Consider the following 18,255-nt stretch of genomic DNA (forward strand, 5'->3'; position numbering starts at 1 on the left):
CAAATTTTGCTTAATTCAGTCCAAGGAAATAATTCTAAAAGTGGCAAAGTAATTATGTACAAAGAATCTTTGAGATCATTAAGAATTTATATTCAGAACAATGCTGGCCCTAAGACAGTATGGTGAGCACAATTTAAGACAAAAAATAAGCAGGAAAAATTCCTACTGACAAAACTTAGGATAATTTTACTTTACGGGTATTGCCTCATTCCCAACCACTATTACTGGATCATTTTCTGAATGCTTATATTTTATAAAGACACAGGAATTTAAAATTAAGTCATCTGTGCTTTTGATCAGAAGAATGTACTTTTTGAGTAGTGAAATACAGAGTATCTTACCAGAAAAACAGGAAGCTGAAATTTATCATTCAGAACTACAGCTTGTACACTACATGGTCCACAGAGCCGAGCAATAACTTCTTTACCCAAAAAGTTTGCATGGAAGATAAACAGCAGGATGCCAGAGCCTGAAAATGGGACATGTGTGTGAATTACTTCAAATGCAACCTTCAGCCTCCAGAGGAACACTCAACACCAGATGGAAGTGGGCCCCTGAGCTGGGCCTGGTCAGACAGCCATCACCCACTCTGCCTGGAGGCTCAGAGGAGGCTGGCCCTCTCAAAGCTTGTGTCACCTGGCATTTTTCAACCACAGAACTCTTTTTACCTTTTGCCCAAGTAATCTCTACTGACAGTTCCTGGAAAAGACTTACGTATGATTTTCTACATTGAAGTTATTAAACTAGTATTTAAACATTGCTGCTGAATGTGCACATGTCCCAGGGACATTCCTGTGGTGAGCATCTTTGGGTGTGGGTCTGAGTGGTTTTCCATTTTCTTCCACATATCCTTTTGCCCCTTCCAATTTTTCTGATTAATACATAACCAAAAATTGGCCAGGCATGGTGGCTCATGTCTGTAATCCCAGCACTTTGGGAGGCAGAGGCAGGTAGATCACTTGAGGCCAGGAGTTCAAGATCAGCCTGGCTAGTATGGTGAAACCCCCATCTCTACTAAGAATACAAAATTTGGCTGGGTATCATGGTGGGCACCTGTAATTCCAGCTACTCGGGAGGTTGAGGCAGGAGAATTGCTTGAACCCGGGAGGCGGAGGTTGAAGTGAGCTGAGATCGCACCACTGCACTCCAGCCTGGGAACAGTGTGAGACTCCTTCTCAAAAAAAAAAAAAAAAAAAAAAAAGTTGGTGGATGCAGACATTATACACATGCTGAGAAAACTGCAGGCCCAGCAGTTGTAGGTGTCAGTGGGGGCTCAGGTTCACCAGGGCCAGCTCAGGGCATAATTCTCTGGTGCTCATACCTGGCAATGCAGATGGTCCACCTGAATAATCAAAACTATAAATTATTGAACAGGCACAGTGGCTCACGCCTGTAATCCCAGCACTTTGGGAGGCTGAGGCAGGCGGATCACTTGAGTCAGGAATTTGAGTCCAGCCTGGCCAACATGGCCCCATCTCTACTAAAAATACAAAAATTGGCCAGGCACGGCAGTGGGCGCCTGTAGTTCCAGCTACTCGGGAGGCTGAGGCAGAAGAATCACTTGAACCCAGAAGGCAGAGGTTGCAGTGAGCCAAGATCATGCCTTGCACTGCAGCCTGGGTGACACAGGCAGACTCCATCTCAAAACAACAACAACAAAAACTCGATAAGTTCTCTCAACACTAAGATATTACAAATGGCTCTTTCAGGGGCAGGGCTATATGTTCTTAAACACATTTTCCAGGAATGAATACAAATCATTTACAAAATGGAGAACAGGGGTTTCTAAGCAAAAAAAGCCGGAGCCCGGCTTCCTCCCCCCGCAGACGGCACTGCCTCCAGGTGTACCTGGCGCCACGTGTAGAGAGGACCAGCCGCAGCCCTGCCTGGAGAGGGTCTGTCGAGCAGAGGCTAGACAGGAAAGTGGCTTCTCCATCTCTTTCCACTCAGTTTTACTATGGGGCAAGACTATTTTTTTCTTTTTCAAAGGGCAAAGACTATTACAAACAACAAAATTCAGGGAAAAAACATTCTAGGGTTACAATCTTGACGCTGAATTTTAATAAAACTCATTGAGAACTAGTGTGATTATTCAGACTTAACTTCCATGCTCTATATGGGTGTAAAAACAGGGATGGGGGTGTCCCTTGGATGTCTCTTCCACCAGATATGGCTCTACTGTTAACCAGTCTGCAGAATTATTACACATAATAGAATTTCCTTACAAGTTTTGTTCAAAGAAAGGATTCTGTCTAAAAATCTGTTAATATAGTGTCACACTTCACATAGACAAGTGTGAAGGGAGGCATCGGCTTACCTTCTGGTATGTTCTGTGGGGGTTTGTAATTGAAATCTGTTGAAAAATCTGGACCCTCACAGAGTCGATGACATGCGATTGGAAAAACTGGTTCTAGCAGAGCAAGGCGAGCTTCAAAGTAATCCTTTATCGTCTCTTCTGCTACTCTTGAAAGTCTAAGAAAAAGAAAAATAGTACGTGTTGTTAACATTAATGTAGAAAAGAACCACAAGCCTGTCGAATACCAGTGAGGGCTTCCCAGGCCAACCTTCCAAACAAAGACCTGCAGCTCTGCCTGCCTCCGCTTTCCAGCTGTACTTCCACCCGGCACCTGACACCCATGTATCTGTCTTGTTGTCCATCTCAGTGGAATTGAAGTTCTAAAAGGGCAAGTCTCTTCCCCCGCTCACTGCCATTTCCATCTCCCCAGCCTTTAGAACAGTGCCTGGCACAAAGTCTATGCTTAATACATAGTTGTCTAATGAATCAGTGGAAAATCAGAAAGGGGAACCCCTCAGTACTGGGCAAATCAGGAAAGTGGGTCACTCTACTTGCTGGATCTATGCAAACACCCCGTGTGACCAGACGAGTCAGGACTGCAGCCATCAGCAGCACTGAGTGCAACAGGCGCGGTCCCATAGACCCACCCGAGACCTGCTACATAAACACCGCCTTGAGTTCACTACTGTCTGATATATGTGAGTTTCTGATATGTGTTGCCAAAAGAGTTCTTAAGTGATAGAAATACTAAATTGTGTTATAAGTATGAACCTGCAATAAAATAAAATATGATTTAGAATTTATTTGAAAAAGAATGAACTTGAATAAACTAGTAAATCTTGACAACCAACAACAGAATATTAGTCAGTGCTAAACAGAAATGCACTATCAAGACACGGAAGGTGGCCGGGCGCGGTGGCTCACGCTTGTAATCCCAGCACTTTGGGAGGCCGAGGCGAGCGGATCACGAGGTCAGGAGATCGAGACCACAGTGAAACCCCGTCTCTACTAAAAATACAAAAAATTAGCCGGGCGTGGTGGCGGGTGCCTGTAGTCCCAGCTACTCGGAGAGGCTGAGGCAGGAGAATGGCGTGAACCCCAGAGGCGGAGCTTGCAGTGAGCCGAGATTGCGCCACTGCACTCCAGCCTGGGCGACAGAGCGAGACTCCGTCTCAAAAAAAAAAAAAAAAAAAGACACGGAAGGAATCTCAGATGCCTATTGCTAAATGAAAGGGGCCAGCCTGAAAAGACCAAATAATGTGTGATTCCACCTGTTCTGGAAAGGGCAAAATGTGAAGGAATTAAATTACTGGTGGTTGTCAGGGGCTGGAAGAGGGAGGGATGAAGAGGTGGAGAACACAGGCTGTTTAAGGCAGTGAAACTATTCTGTATGACACTGTGATGAGGGATGGATATCATGTATTTGTCCAAATTCACAGAATGTGTAACACTAGGAGTGAGCCCTAACGTCAGTGCTGCGCTCCAGGGGATTATGCCATGTCCCTGTAGGTTCCCCAGCTGCATGTCCCACTGTGGGTGACTGGGATCTCCACAGTCGGGGAGGATGGCAGTGGGGAGGCTTGGAAATCTGTACCTTCCACTCAACTTGGCTGTGCTTAAAAGTGTTGCAAAAAATAAAGTCTATTAAAAAGAAAGACAGATGTTTAAAGTTTCTTTTTTTTTTCGGTGGCGGGGGGCGGAAACAGAGTCTTGCTCTGTCACCCAGGCTGCAGTGCAATGGGGCGATCTCAGGTCACTGCAACCTCCGCCTCCCGGGTTCAAGAGATTCTCCTGCCTCAGCCTCCTGAGTAGCTGGGATTACAGGCGCCCACCACCACGCCTGGCTAATTTTTGTATTTTTAGTAGAGACGAGGTTTCACCATGTTGGCCAGGCTGGCCTCAAACTCCTGACCTTAAGTGATCCACCCGCCTTGGCATCCCAAAGTACTAGAATTACAAGCGAGAGTCACTGCGCCCGGCCAAGTTTAAATGTTTTTAAGAAAACCTTTGCTAACCAAATTAAGAGCATACTTAATATTTAAGGAAAATACTCCCAGATAGGCCAGTGTTAAGTCTGAAATTTTCTGAGAGTTAAATAACTTGCAGAAAAATAATTCATATGCCATTTATTAAATCTGTGATCTGCTGGAAACAAAACCATCAGGACTTGTGCTGGATGTTTTTCTGAGCAGTTACACACAGGCCACTCCAATTATAATGTGTCTACATAAACAGATGTATGATATGGGACTTATCCATGGCACAGTTGCTTCCCACTTACGTCTCTAAATGGTTCTTCAGCAAGTCGTACACAAGCACGTTGTTAGACTGCTTCGCAAAGTGCAGGGCACTATTCTGGTGCTTTGACAAAATATTGCAGTCAGCTCCACATTCAATTACGAGTCGTACGATGTCTGAATTTCCTCTTTTACAGGCCTATGTCAGGTAAAAAGGAGTGACAATTACTTAGCTGTAAACTGTGGCATGGGTGCTGGTCCCTTCTCCATACATGCCTGGGGGTTCTGTAAAGAGAGGGCACAGGCCAGGGAAGAAGGATAGAGAACTTTTGGGGCCCGTCAGGCCACAGCATTAGGAGTCACATAGCATTGCTTAAATGCAAGTGGGGAGTATCTTTGACTCAGGGGCCACCATAAAAATCTGTGTGCTACGTTCAGTTAATATCTTCACTGAGTTTTCAGGAAATGGGCAACGTCAAAAAGGATGCTTCAGTCCCAAGACAGAACAGACACCAGGCCTTGCTAAGCAGTCCCCTGCTGCCCTCTGTCCATGCCACACTGTCCCCTGTGAGCCAGCCCCTCAGCAGAGGCACAGAGATACTCAAGCCTGGCCTTCACTGTAGACAGCTTTGTCTCAGGAATCTCAAAAACACCTCTCAGGACCACAAAATAACCTCGAAATGTCCCCAGCTGCTGCTTTAAAGGAGACAACCCAAGCACAGATACGAACCTGAATCTGCAAATCTACGATGGAGCTGTAGCACAGTTGACAGACTGTTTCCTTGTCTCTGTCACTTATTCGCCATGTGACTTCAGATAAGTCCCTTAATTCTTCTGAGTCACATGTTTCCATTTGTGAAAAGGGGATAAGGGTGCCTGTGCCTCCCTACCCTGTGAGGCAGATGCTGGGGCAGCAGCGTCACTTCGCAGAGCAGCCTCCAGGAGCAGTGGCACTCCCGCAGCCCTAGGAGGAGCCAACACCCTACCCCAACAACGGTATCAGCCAGCGCTTCTGGCAGGGGGAACTCTGCCATCAGCGGCGCCTGGCCAATGCCTGAGACCTTTCTCGTTGTTACCCTGGGCGTGCAGTGCAGAGGTTAGGGACGCCGTCCAGGACAGGCTCGGGACAGAGTGAGTGGCCCACACTGCAGCCACGGGGAGGGTGAGAGGCCCTTCTGGGACCAACAGAACCTGCAGTGACAGGCGAGGGCAGTCCCTCTGCACCTGCCCACGCTGGTAAGGACCAATGTTATACACTTTCTCCTCAGATGAAAAGGTTTTTAATTTTTGAAAATCACTATGTTTACGTCTTCTCATTCTAAAACTCAAAAAACCTTCAACATGCTAAATTCTGAAAGCAATTAAAATACAGCTTTTCAGGAACAAATACTTAAATAAACCTCCTGGCAGATAAAGGCGGTCTATCGAATTCAGACCCAGTGAAATAACTGCTACATGTCCGCTCAGGGAAGAAAGGCCACACCCTCCCCAACCCACTTCCAGAGCCATCTCCCCTCTGCACCCCACTCCCCAACTCAACGCATGTACCTCAGCAAGGCACACAGCCCTGAGGGGCGCTCCCGCCTGCCTTTTGCCTGCTGTGTGAGGGAGGTGCTGTCAGCCTGCGGACCACTTCCTCCTCCTCCTCTGCTTCTCCCCACGCAGCCTCTTTCCATCTATGGCCCTTTTCTCCTTTCCAATTCCCCATGGATGACCCCACTCTCAACCTGTGGCTATGGTCACTGTTGCAGAGCTGGACAGCAACAAACCTGAATCTCCAGCCCACACCTCTCTCCTGAGCCTAGATGCCCCAGTGAAATGTGCAGAGGTGACATCCACACGACCCAACGCCCAACTCCCCCAGCTGTGCCACCCGTGCCCCAACTTAGGAAATGGGATGCCCAGGCGTCACCTCCAGTTACCAAGCTCTTACCAAGTGGGCACCTCACCCACTCCATCCCTCCTGTCACTCCCGAGGTACAGACTTCTGTTATTTCACATCATCTAGAGACTCTCCCGACAAGTTTGCAAACTATCTTCTTCTCAATCTATGCCCCTTCTGTACTAAGAGGCATTAAAATACACAGATGAAAACCCTCTAATCCGATTCTACCCTTCTTCAGCTTCAGCCTTGCTGTGGCTCCCCAGTGCCCTCAGGACGAACTCCCTAAGGCTTGGCATGAGGGGGCTTCTGTGCCCACCCACCTCTCTCATGCTCTAGATGCACCTGCGTGGCTGCAGTTCAGGGTACACCTGGTCATCTGTCACCAAGATGATGCTTGCAGAGGCCACCTCTGTTCCACACAAGACAACCACAAAAACAAATGAAGGGAAACAAAGACAAACCTCAGGCTCCCAAACAAAATGAACATTTCCGTGAACCAAAAGGAAAGTGCTTGAGGCCAGGAGTTCAACACAAGCCTGGGCAACACAGTGAGACCTTGTCTCTATTAAGAAAAAAAGTGGCTGGGTGTGGTGGCTCGCACCTGTAGTCCCAGCTACTCGGGAGGCTGAGGTGAGAGGCACTTGAGCTCTGGAAGCCAAGGCATCAGTGAGTCGTGATGGTGCCACTGCACTCCAGCCCGGGCGACAGAAGGAGACTGTTTACGGGCCTCGTGCGGCAGGAGGACAAGGGACAGGTGGTCCAGGCCATCAGAAGAGGGTTCACAGTGAGACCTGATGCCAGGTGCCCTGCAGACCCAGGGCCTGGCTGTGCTCTTTTGCTTACTGGGGACAGAGGCTGGAATGGGCACTGTGGGCAGGCCCCTGCTTGGCTCAATGGCTTACACGGAGCCAAGCATCCCAGGAAGGAAAGAGGACAGGTGCCCACGGGGAGCTGCGCCGGCCACCACTGGCTGGGTGTCTGGACCTGCTATATCCTAACAGCATCCTGAGCCAGGAACACACAACTGCTGCAGAGGAACCAACCAGACCTGGCACGGCCCCCTAAGACAAATGCCAAACTGCTGATCTTTCTCTCAAAACCTGTGCAAACCACGTTCCAGAACACAGGAACAAGCCTGAGGCGACAAATTCACCAACGTAAAATGACGAACACACAGAGAGCACGAGGAGCTCTGCCCACCCCAGGCCTGCACCTTCGAGGCCAGCAGCCTCCCTGCTGCTCCAGCGGCGGCCGGGGTGCTCCCTCCCAGCTGACTCGACTGCCATTTAGAACACAGTGTGGCACCTGCCTCATCCACCCTAAGGATTGTCAGGGTCGCCAGGGCCCAGCTCGGAGCCCTTCCCTGTGACCTCATGGCTCCCTGTGCCTGTTCCGATCACACCACTGCCCACACTGAGCTCTCACTGCTACCCTGCCAGCCTGCTTCTCCTTCTCCCCTGCAAGTGGCTGGACTCCAGGACTGTCTTGTACCCACTCTGTTCTCAGTCCCCAGCACAGTGCCTGGCAGTGGCCGATGCCAACACGAGCACTTGCCAACGTACTGAAGAAAGGGACGACCCACAGGAGGGATTTACCTTCATCAGTGCAGTCTCACCATTGCTTTGCTGGACGTTTACAAAAGCTCCCGCTTCCAAAAGAATAGCCACTGTTGTTAAAAAGTTCTATGAAAAGAAAAAAAGGCAAATTTAATTTCCCAAATTATTTAAAAGACGGTTTTCAGATATTTTGAAATTTTTAGTCATCAGGAAAAATACCCAACAGGTTCTATCACAAGTGGTTGTGGGCTGCAGCATTCCTGTGGGGCCACAGGGGTGAGCCCTGCCCCACAGAGGCCCAAACGTGGCCACTCACTGTGCTGCCAGCAACTGCTACCTGAATGGAACCGCTAGCTCCAACCTAAGAACCTCTGCATATAAATCCTTTAAAAAGATAATATATGGAAACATTTCAATTAAATTATTAACCAAAAGGAATACAAATACCATTCGAAAAAATTTTAAATTATCTAAGATTAAAATTAATATTAGTACTTTAATCAGAGTATTTTAATATAAATTACTTCCAACGAGATAAATCACATTTTGAAATGTGATTACAATGTACTACTGATGATAAATCCATTCATTACATGTCATAGATCAACTGAAACATGAAATTAAAAAGTTACTCCAGCTGGGTGCAGTGGCTCATGCCTGTAATCCCAGAACTTTAAACGAGGCAGGAGGATCACTTAAGCCCAGGCTGGGCAACACAGTGAGACCATGTCTCTACAAAAATTTTTAAAATTAGCCAGGTGTGGTGGTACATACTTAGTCCCAGCTACTTGGGAGGCTGAGGCGAGAGGATTGCTTGAGTCCAGGAGTTTGAAGCTACAGTGAGTTATGATGGTGCCACTGCACTCCAACCTGTGTGACAGAGTGAGACCTTATTTCTAAAAATAAATTTTTAAAAAGCTATGGGACCGTGTGACAGCCGGGCGCGGTGGCTCACGCCTGTAATCCCAGCACTTTGGGAGGCTAAGGCAGGCGGATCACGAGGTCAGGAGATCGAGACCATCCTGGCTAACATGGTGAAACCCCATCTCTACTAAAAATACAAGGAAATTAGCTGGGTGTGGTGGCAAGTGCCTGTAGTCCCAGCTACTCAGGAGGCTGAGGCAGGAGTGAATCCGGGAGGTGGCGCTTGCAGTGAGCCGAGATCATGCCACTGCACTCCAGCCTGGGCGACAGAGCGAGACTCCGTCTCAAAAAAAAAAAAAAAAAAGGTGACGTGACCATGTGACTGCTATGTTTCACTACCAAAGAGACCCTCTCAGTCCATCGGCAGGAATACCATGAAAGCTCTGAAACTGATGCATGAGAAGCCACAAACCTTCTCTGCAGCATGAATGAGGGCAGTGGTCCCGTTCTTCTGCCGACCGTTCACTTTTGCGCCTTTTGTGATGAGGAGTCGCAGGAGGTCGTCCTGCCCTCCCGCAGCGGCAAGCATCAACAGTGTCATTCCACTGGAATCCTGTGTTGGTTTTGTTAAATAAAAAACGTGTTAATCTTTAGTCAGAACAATTTCAGAACCAAGTCTTCTCACTCAAGATGTTTCAATGTGAAATCACTAATGGGCACTGATTTAGGCATCTACTTCGGATTTTCACTAAAATATCCCAACCATCAGAAACGACTAGTTTTTAGAGTATCTTTTCACATATGAATGTTTGCATAAAATTTTACAACTTTCCTCTATAGGCCTACCTTGTTTCACTGAGCTTTGCTTTACTGTACTTCACAGGGACCGTGTGTTTTACAAAAGGAAGGTTTGTGGCAACCCTGCCACAAGCACGTTTATTCACATCATTACCCCAAAGGATGTGCTCATTTTGTGTTGTTGTGTCAGCATTTTTTAGCAATAAAGTGTTGTAAATTAAGATATATAGGTTTTTTAAAAGATGTAATGCTATTCACATTTAGACTACAGTATAGTGTAAACCTAAATTTTATATGCATCAGGAAACCAACAAATTTGTGTGACTCGCTTTATTCCAACAGCCTGGAACCAAACCCACAATATCTCCAAGGAATGCTTCAATTTTTTTTGTTGGTGTTGTTTTTCTTTCTTTCTTTTTTATTGAGACAGGGTGTTGCTATGTCAGCCCAGGCTGGTCTCAAACTCCTGGGCTCAAGCACTCCTCTTGCCTCAGCCTCGAGTAGCTGGGATTACAGGTGCACGCCACCACGCCCAGCTCTCATTTTTGTATCTTCTTTGTTTTTGTTTTGTGTATTAAATCCTAAAGGCACATGAAAAGTTTGCACCATATAAAATGAACAGTGAATTTTTGGGGGGCATACGATCAAATTTTCTACCTAGAAAGTCCAAAACAAGTAACTTAAAAACTATAAGAATTTCATTAAATGACTGGAGTCACACACACACGTGTACAAACACATCCATAGCTTTACCATCGACAAGCAATAACCAGTTAGAAAACAAAATGTAAATGAAAAAAGACTCTAATGACCATTATAAAACATATAGGCATACATCTATAGGAAATGTGCAACGTCTGTATGAATGAAAAAACCCATAGAACTTTGCTTAAGGATATAAGTGAAGAGCTGAGTGAATGTAGAATTACCATGTTCCTAGACAGAAGATGCAAAATGTAAATAAAAATGTCAATTCTCAATCTATATTATTTTATGCAATTTGAATCAAAATCCCAATAATTTTGTGAATTGTAATCCCAAAGGATTAAACCTAAAAATTCCACAGCTAAGCTAAAAAACTAAAGAAAATATAAAAATATTTTCTAAGCAAGATACGCAAAAGCCATACATGTAAAACATCGACAGATATGATTGCCTAAAACTAAAAATCTTCAAGCAATACAAGACTCAAACACAAACCTACCATCTAGGGAGAAAGGGTCAATATGCTTCCATTAAAAAATCCATACACGGCCGGGCGCGGTGGTTCACGCCTGTAATCCCAGCACTTTGGGAGGTGGAGGTGGGTGGATCACGAGGTCAGGAGATCGACACTATAAAAAATTAGCCGGGCGAGGTGGCAGGCGACTGTAGTCCAGCTACTCGGGAGGCTGAGGCAGCAGAATGGCGTGAACCCGGGAGGTGGAGGTTGCAGTGAGCTGAGATCGCACTACTGCACTCCAGCCTGGGCAACAGAGTGACACTCTGTCTCAAAAAAAATCCACACATATCAGTATGAAAAATCCCCAGCTACAACAGGAGAGATGGACCGTTGCTGTAAATGGGACAACCATCAAAGAAACACAAATGGCCACAGGAAAATGGTCTCACTCTATGCTCTCAGAGTGGCAGAGGGTAAACCACATACAAAACAGGTAGACCATAACCAAACCAAATCATCACTTTTAGGGGGCAGGGGGTTGGAATTAAAGGGACCATAATTGTACATTTATAGGGTTCTACGATTTTTTTATTTTACAAAATGAACGTGCATTACTTTTTTTTTTTTGAGATGGAGTCTTGCTCTGTCGCCCAGGCTGGGGTGCAGTGGTGTGATCTCCACTTACCACAGCCTTGACCTCCCAGGCTCAGGTGATCCTCTCACCTCAGCCACCCAAGTAACTGGGATCAAAGGTGTACACCACCATGTCCAGCTAATTTTTGTATTTTTTGTAGAGCTGGGGTTTCACCATGGAGCCTAGGCTGGTCTTGAATTCCTGGGCTCAAGCAATCTTCCTGCCTCGGCCTCCCAAAGTGCTGGGATTACAGGTGTGCACCACCATGCACAGCCTTTTGTAATTAAAATAAATGAAAAGTTAAACTGAATTCTTTCAAGTGTTACTTTCCATTTTCCTTTCATGAGATTTTTCAACAACATATTACCTCTTGGTCCAGGTTATATTCTTCATTTGAATTAAGTGCAACTTTTACAGTAATATAATCCCCATTTTTCACAGCATCCCTTAACACATCTAAAATGAAAGAAAAAATAAGTTAGATTTTATAAATCTAGATTTGTGAAAGGGATTTCAATATTTCCAAAACTACTCACTACTTGGAATTGCATCTGTTGCAGCAAAATTCTCATCTTTCCCATCAAGGTGCTTTTGGAAATCTTCTAACTTCATCCATTCCAACTGCAGGTCCATGCCCAAACTCAGAATCTGCTGCCTGCCATCTGGAACACACAATGGCCTTGTTAACATACATTTGTTTGAAGTATAAAAAACCTACAATGTTGTTTATGGAATTTGTGATGTCTTAACCAAAGCTTTATGTACACTTTTAACACAAGTCATTGTATAATGGAGTCTTTTAATTGATAAAATCCCCAATTTTCTTTGGGAAGTAATATGAACGATCCACATTTAGAAGCCATGGTACTCTGCAGGCATAAAGATAAACAGGTAACCTGTCATTGTGAAATAGCGAAGGAGGAATTTTAAGACTAAGTAGCTCAAAGGAAGGAGGGATCAGGGATCTAGTAAGAGGAAATGCAATTCTAATGTGACTTTTCTCCCTTACACCATTCTTCTTGGACATACGCTGCTTCCAACCATGTACAGATAAAGCCATTCTCAGCGTGTGAGCTATCCCAGCATGTGGGTCAAAGGCACTGCTTATGGATCCTTCCAGACTCCCTCAGGCCCCTACGTCTGGAAGCCTCCTGCTCCCACAGTGCCCTGGCCCACACCCAACCCCCTGTGAGGTATTGCTAGAGTCTTCCCCGACAGGACCTACAGGCACGGGAACACCGAGGACACATGTGTTCAGCCTTTATCACCACTGCAATCAATCACAGACTTCAGTGCAGCTCATTTGGGAGTAATTCACAATGGTTATGTGCTTTTTTTACAAGTGAAAAACAGAACTACTTGATGGTAGAGTTAAAGGATTTTCACCTGAAACCAATTCCTCAAACTATACAGATGATGTTAGGCAGATGGCCTTGCCACAGAAATAAAGTTTGTAAAACATGCAATAAATGAAGAACTTTTCCAAAGCCCTCAACTCAAACTAACACTTCTGCTACCTCTGAGAGCTGACAGCAGAGAAAAAGCACAGCCTCTGGGCTGCCCATCCTGGTGCAGCATCCCAGGTCTATCAGCAATGGTAATAGTGAAAGCCACTAGCAATCTAAGACATGTTAACTTACTTACATGAATGGATTTATTTCCTCCATACACACTAACCTGTAAGGGGAGACATGTTACAGATGAGAGAGGCTGGGAGAGGCTCCAGGGTTTGCTCAGAGACACACACCAGTGAGTGGCAGAGCCGGTCTTCTTACTCAGGTGTCTGAGTCCCCCATGAAGCCCCCACCCACTATGCTCCATGACCCATCCCACCACTGAGGAAGCAATGTGGGAAGATTGTGGAAGCAGAACAGATGAGGTCTTTATGAACTGAGATAATACCACCAAACTCACAGGACTGCTGTAAGAACAGAGAGCATGCCTAGACCAGAACCATTGCAAAGGCTGAGCCGCAGCTCAGATTGTGGTCACTAATAAAGCAAACTGGTTCAAAACCCATGTTCATTCCTGACAAGTGTGGGTCTTGCCTCTGGACCTGAGATGCTTAATTTTCTTTTTTTTTTTTGAGACGGAGTCTTGCTCTGTCCCCAGGCTGGGGTGCAGTGGCACGATCTCGGCTCACTGCAAGCTCTGCCTCCCAGGTTCAAGTGATTCTCCTGCCTCAGCCTCGGAGTAGCTGGGACTACAGATGCCTGCCACCATGCCCGGCTAATTTTTGTATTTTTAGTAGAGATGGGGTTTCACCATGTTGGCCAGGATGGTCTCGATCTTCTGACCTCGTGATCCGCCCGTCTTGGCCTCCCAAAGTGCTGGGATTATAGGCGTGAGCCACCGTGCCCGGCCTTCTCTATTTTTAAAAAGAAACTCGATATACATATAATAAGGAATGCATGTCACGAAGTGAAACAATGAAGTGTGCTCTGTGGTCACAAGAACTGCTTGGGGGCACATGCCTGTGCCTCCCACAGCTGTCCCCTGCATGGTGTCATTTACATCTGCAGTCCGCGTCTCTCATGCTCTTCTTTAACATAGCTTTGCCATAAATACACATATCCCTAAGAAATACACAGTTGGTTTTGCTTGCTAATGAGCTTTATATAAATTGCAGGAGTTCTTTATATTCTGGGTAGTGATCTTTTGTCTTTTCACCCTTTCTAATGATAGCTTTGTTAAATGGAACTTATTTTGTTCAGTCAACTTTATCATTTTATTCCTTTATGGAACATTTTGTCTTAAGAAATCTTTCCCTACCCTCAAGGTCATAAAGATATTAGCCTTAATCTCTAAATACCTAGAATCTAAATACCCTCCTAATAGAGCCTCACTCCATCAGGATTTGACTCTCAGGTATGAGGCTTCTGCTACATGAATAATCGTCTGTTCTGACACCAGTGAGAAGAGGCATCCTCCCCATGTGCACCCGTGATGCCCCGTCCTCTGTCCTCTATCAGAGCTGCACCGCCAGACTGAGGTCTCTAGCCTGCTGTGCTAGTTCACCTACCCTCCTGTGCCAAGTAAATGCTATAATGAATCACCAGGCTGATAGAGCAGGTTTTAATTACTTACTGGGACAACTGGCTTTGGCTCTTCTTGAGTCTTCCACATGAACTAGAATGAGCATTTGTAAATTCCATGAAAAACTGTGTTGAGATTTTGATTAGAACTGCAGTGATGCTATAGACCGGTTTGGAGAAAATGACAAATTTCTAAAATTTTTTTTTTTCTTCTGAAACAGAGTCTCACTCCATCACCCAGGCTGGAGTGCAGTGGCACAATCTCAGCTCACAGCAACCTCCACCTCCCAGGTTCACATGATTTCTGTGCCTTAGCATCCTGAGCAGCTGAAATTGCATGAGCTATGTTTTGCTCACACGCAAAAAAAAAAAAAAGCGATTTTTTTGCTCATGCAAAAAAATTTTTGCCTGGCTAATTTTTGTATTTTTTAGTAGAGATGGGGTTTCAACATGTTAGCCAGGCTGGTCTCGAACTTCTGACCTCAAATGATCTGCCTGCCTCAGCCTCTCAAACTGCTAGGATTACAGGCGTGAACCACCGTGCCTGGAGCCTAAAATTGTTTTCTAATAAAAATGGCATACATACATTTTAGTAACTTTCAAGCACTCAAGAAATCTTTAAAATTTTCTCCATACAGGTTTTTTTTTTTTTTTTTGAGACAGAGTTTTGCACTGTTGCCCAGGCTGGAGTGCAGTGGCACTATCTCAGCTCACTGCAACCTCCACCTCCTGGGTTCAAGCAATTCTCCTGCCTCAGCCTCCTGAGTAGCTGGGACCACAGGCGTGTGCCACCACAACCGGCTAATTTTTGTATTTTTAGTAGAGACGGGGTTTCACCATGTTGGCCAGGCTGGCCTCGAACTCCTGACCTCAAGTGATCCACCCTCCACAGTCTCCCAGGATTACAGGCGTGAGCCACCGCGCCTGGCCCATGTTTTATGAACAATATTCTAAGCAATCTTTTAAATCTTTTAAATGTGTTGCTATTGAAAACTATGTTTTTATTTTTTATTTTTGAAACAAAGTCTCACTCTTGTCCCCTAGGCTGGCATGCGATAGCACGATCTTGGCTCACTGCAACCTCCACCTCCCCAGTTGAAATGATTCTCCTGCCTCAGCCTCCCAAGTAGCTGGGATTACAAACATGTGCCACCACGCCCAGCTAATTTTTGTATTTTTAGTAGAGACGGGGTTTCACCATGTTGGCCAGGCTGGTCTCAAAATCCTGACCTCAAATGAGCCACCCACCTCTGCCTCCCAAAGTGCTGGGATTATAGGTGTGAGCCACCGCACCTGGCCTGAAAACTGTATCTTTTTAAAATACATTATTCATGTAGAAATGTATATAGGTTTAAAAAAGAAAACTGGCTTTTGTCACTGATCTTACATCCAGTCACCTTGCTAAATTTTTAATACTTCTAATAATTTATTTGTAGATTTTTTTAGGTTTTTAATATGAATCTGACAATGACAGCTTTTTTTTTTTTTTTTTTTTGACAACAGTCTTGCTCTGTCATCCAGGCTGAAGTGCAGTGGCACGATTTTAGTTCACTACAATCTCTGCCTCCTGGGCTCAAATGGTCCTCCCACCTTAGCCTCCTGAGTAGCTGGGACTACAGGTATGTGCCATCCTGCCTGGCTTATTTTATTATGTTGTTGTTGTTGTTTTGAGATGGAGTTTTACTCTTGTTGCCCAGGCTGGAGTACAATGGTGCAATCTCGTCTCACTGTAACCTCCACCTCCCCGGGTTTAAGCGATTATCCTGCCTCTACCTCCCAAATAGCTGGGATTATAGGCATGTGCCACCATGCCTAATTTCGTATTTTTTGTAGAAGCGGAGTTTCACCATGTTGCCCAGGCTGGTCTCAAAACTTCTGAGCTCAAGCGATCTGCTTGGCCTCTCAAAGCGCTGGGATTATAGGTGTGAGGCATCCCGCCTGGCTGACAGCTGTTTCCCCTCCCTGTTCCTTTCCAATGCCTATGCCTTTTGTATTTCTTTGTCTTAATATACTGAGTAGACCTTAGTATAATATTGAATAAAAGTGTTGACGGAAGGCATCCTTGTATTATTCCTGGTTTAAAATCAATGTTTCTGGCCAGTCATGGTGGCTCATGCCTGTAGTCCCAGCACACTGGGAGGCTGAGGCAAGTGGATCACTGGAATCCAGGAGTTCAAGACCAGCCTGAGAAACATGGTGAAACCCATCTCTATAAAAAATAAAATAAAATCAATGTTTCTAATGTTTCACCATTATAACTCATGCTGCTAAAGGGTTTTTTGTTGTTGTTGGTGGTGGTGTTTTGAGACAGGGTCTCACTCTGTTACCCAGGCTGGAGTACAGTGGTGTTATCATGGCTCACTGCATCCTTGAACTTCGGGCTCAAGTGATCCTCCTGTCTCAGCCATCCAAGTAGCTGAGGCTATAGGCAAATAGTACCACACCCAGCTAATTTTTTATTTTTTTGTACAGACAGGGTCTTGTTTTCCCAGGCTAGTCTTGAATTCCTGGGCTCAAGTGATCCTCTCACTTCAGCTCCCAAAGTGTTAAGATTATAGGTGTGAGCCACCACGCCTGGCTTATGTTGCTAACGGTTTAGTGTCCTTTATCAATTGGGAAAGCTCCCTTTATTCATAATTCGTTAGGTTTTACTTTTTAATCAAGAATGCTATTAAATCAATTTCTCCTTTACAATTCGTAGGAAAAACCCAACGTGATCATGAGATTTTTTTTTTTTAAAACAGGGCCAGATTAAATTTGCTAATATTTTGTGGAGGACTTTTGCATGTGACTTCGTTTAGTGAGCATGGCCTGTCATTTTTCTTCCTTTTTTTTTTTTTTTTTTGAAATCGTGTGTCGCTCTTGTTGCCCAGACTAGATTGCAATGGTTTGATCTTAGCTCACTGAAACCTCCGCCTCCCAGGTTCAAGCGATTCTCCTGCCTCAACTTCCTGAGTAGCTGGGATTACAGGCATGTGCCACCACATCTGGCTAATTTTGTATTTTTAGTAGAGATAGAGTTTTTCCATGTTGGTAAGTCTGGTCTCGAACTCCCGACTTCAGGTGATTCACCCGCCTCGGCCTCCTGAAGTGCTGGGAATACAGGCATGAGCCACCGCGCCTGGCCTTTTCTTATAGTTTTTGTCTGGTTTTGGTACTGAAGTTATAATGGTCTCCCAGAATAAGTTAGCATTAGCATTCGCTATTTTTAGAACAACTTTTATAAGTTTGGTAGCCTTTGGTTTGAGAAACCCATCTGGCTTGGTGTTAAATTTATGAGGCTGTTTTTATTATTCCACTTTTTTTTTATTATTATACTTTAAGTTCTGAGGTACATGTGCAGAACATGCAGGTTACATAGGTATACATGTGCCATGGTAGTTTGCTGCACCCCTCAACCTGTCATCTACATTAGGTGTTTCTCCTAATGTTATCCCTCTCAGAGCCCCCTCCCCCCCGACAGGCCCTGGTGTGTGATGTTCCCCTCCCTGGGTCCATGTGTTCTCCTTGTTCAACTCCCACTTATGACTGAGAACATGTAGTGTTTAGTTTTCTGTTCTTGTGTTAGTTTGCTGAGAATGATGTTAGTCTGACAAGATTCCCTTTGTGGGTAACCCGACTTTTCTCTCTGACTGCCCTTAACATTTTTTTCTTCATTTCAACCTTGGTGAATCTGATGATTATGTCTTGGGGATGCTCTTCTTGAGGAGTATCTTAGTGCTGTTCTCTGTATTTCCTGAATTTGAATGTTGGCCTGTCTTGCTAGGTTGGGGAGGTTCTCCTGGATA

The 18,255-nt window shown here is 45.3% G+C and overlaps 1 protein-coding gene across 5 annotated transcripts in view; it reads right to left on the reverse strand.

Annotated features, from left to right (window-relative positions):
* Window positions 1-18,255, reverse strand: part of MPHOSPH8 (M-phase phosphoprotein 8) — a 75,177-nt gene that overhangs the window by 2,704 nt on the left and 54,218 nt on the right. For all 5 annotated transcript variants that reach the window (XM_055244057.2, XM_063619019.1, XM_063619018.1 and 2 more), the window contains 7 exons: window positions 11,969-12,094; window positions 11,800-11,888; window positions 9,311-9,451; window positions 8,014-8,100; window positions 4,578-4,732; window positions 2,318-2,472; window positions 342-469 (listed from right to left, as the gene is read on the reverse strand). In XM_055244057.2, the coding sequence (XP_055100032.2) occupies window positions 342-469; window positions 2,318-2,472; window positions 4,578-4,732; window positions 8,014-8,100; window positions 9,311-9,451; window positions 11,800-11,888; window positions 11,969-12,094 (881 nt within the window). The remainder of the gene's footprint in view (window positions 1-341; window positions 470-2,317; window positions 2,473-4,577; window positions 4,733-8,013; window positions 8,101-9,310; window positions 9,452-11,799; window positions 11,889-11,968; window positions 12,095-18,255) is intronic.

This window comes from Symphalangus syndactylus, chromosome 15, assembly GCF_028878055.3.
Source record: "Symphalangus syndactylus isolate Jambi chromosome 15, NHGRI_mSymSyn1-v2.1_pri, whole genome shotgun sequence".
NCBI lineage: Eukaryota > Metazoa > Chordata > Mammalia > Primates > Hylobatidae > Symphalangus > Symphalangus syndactylus.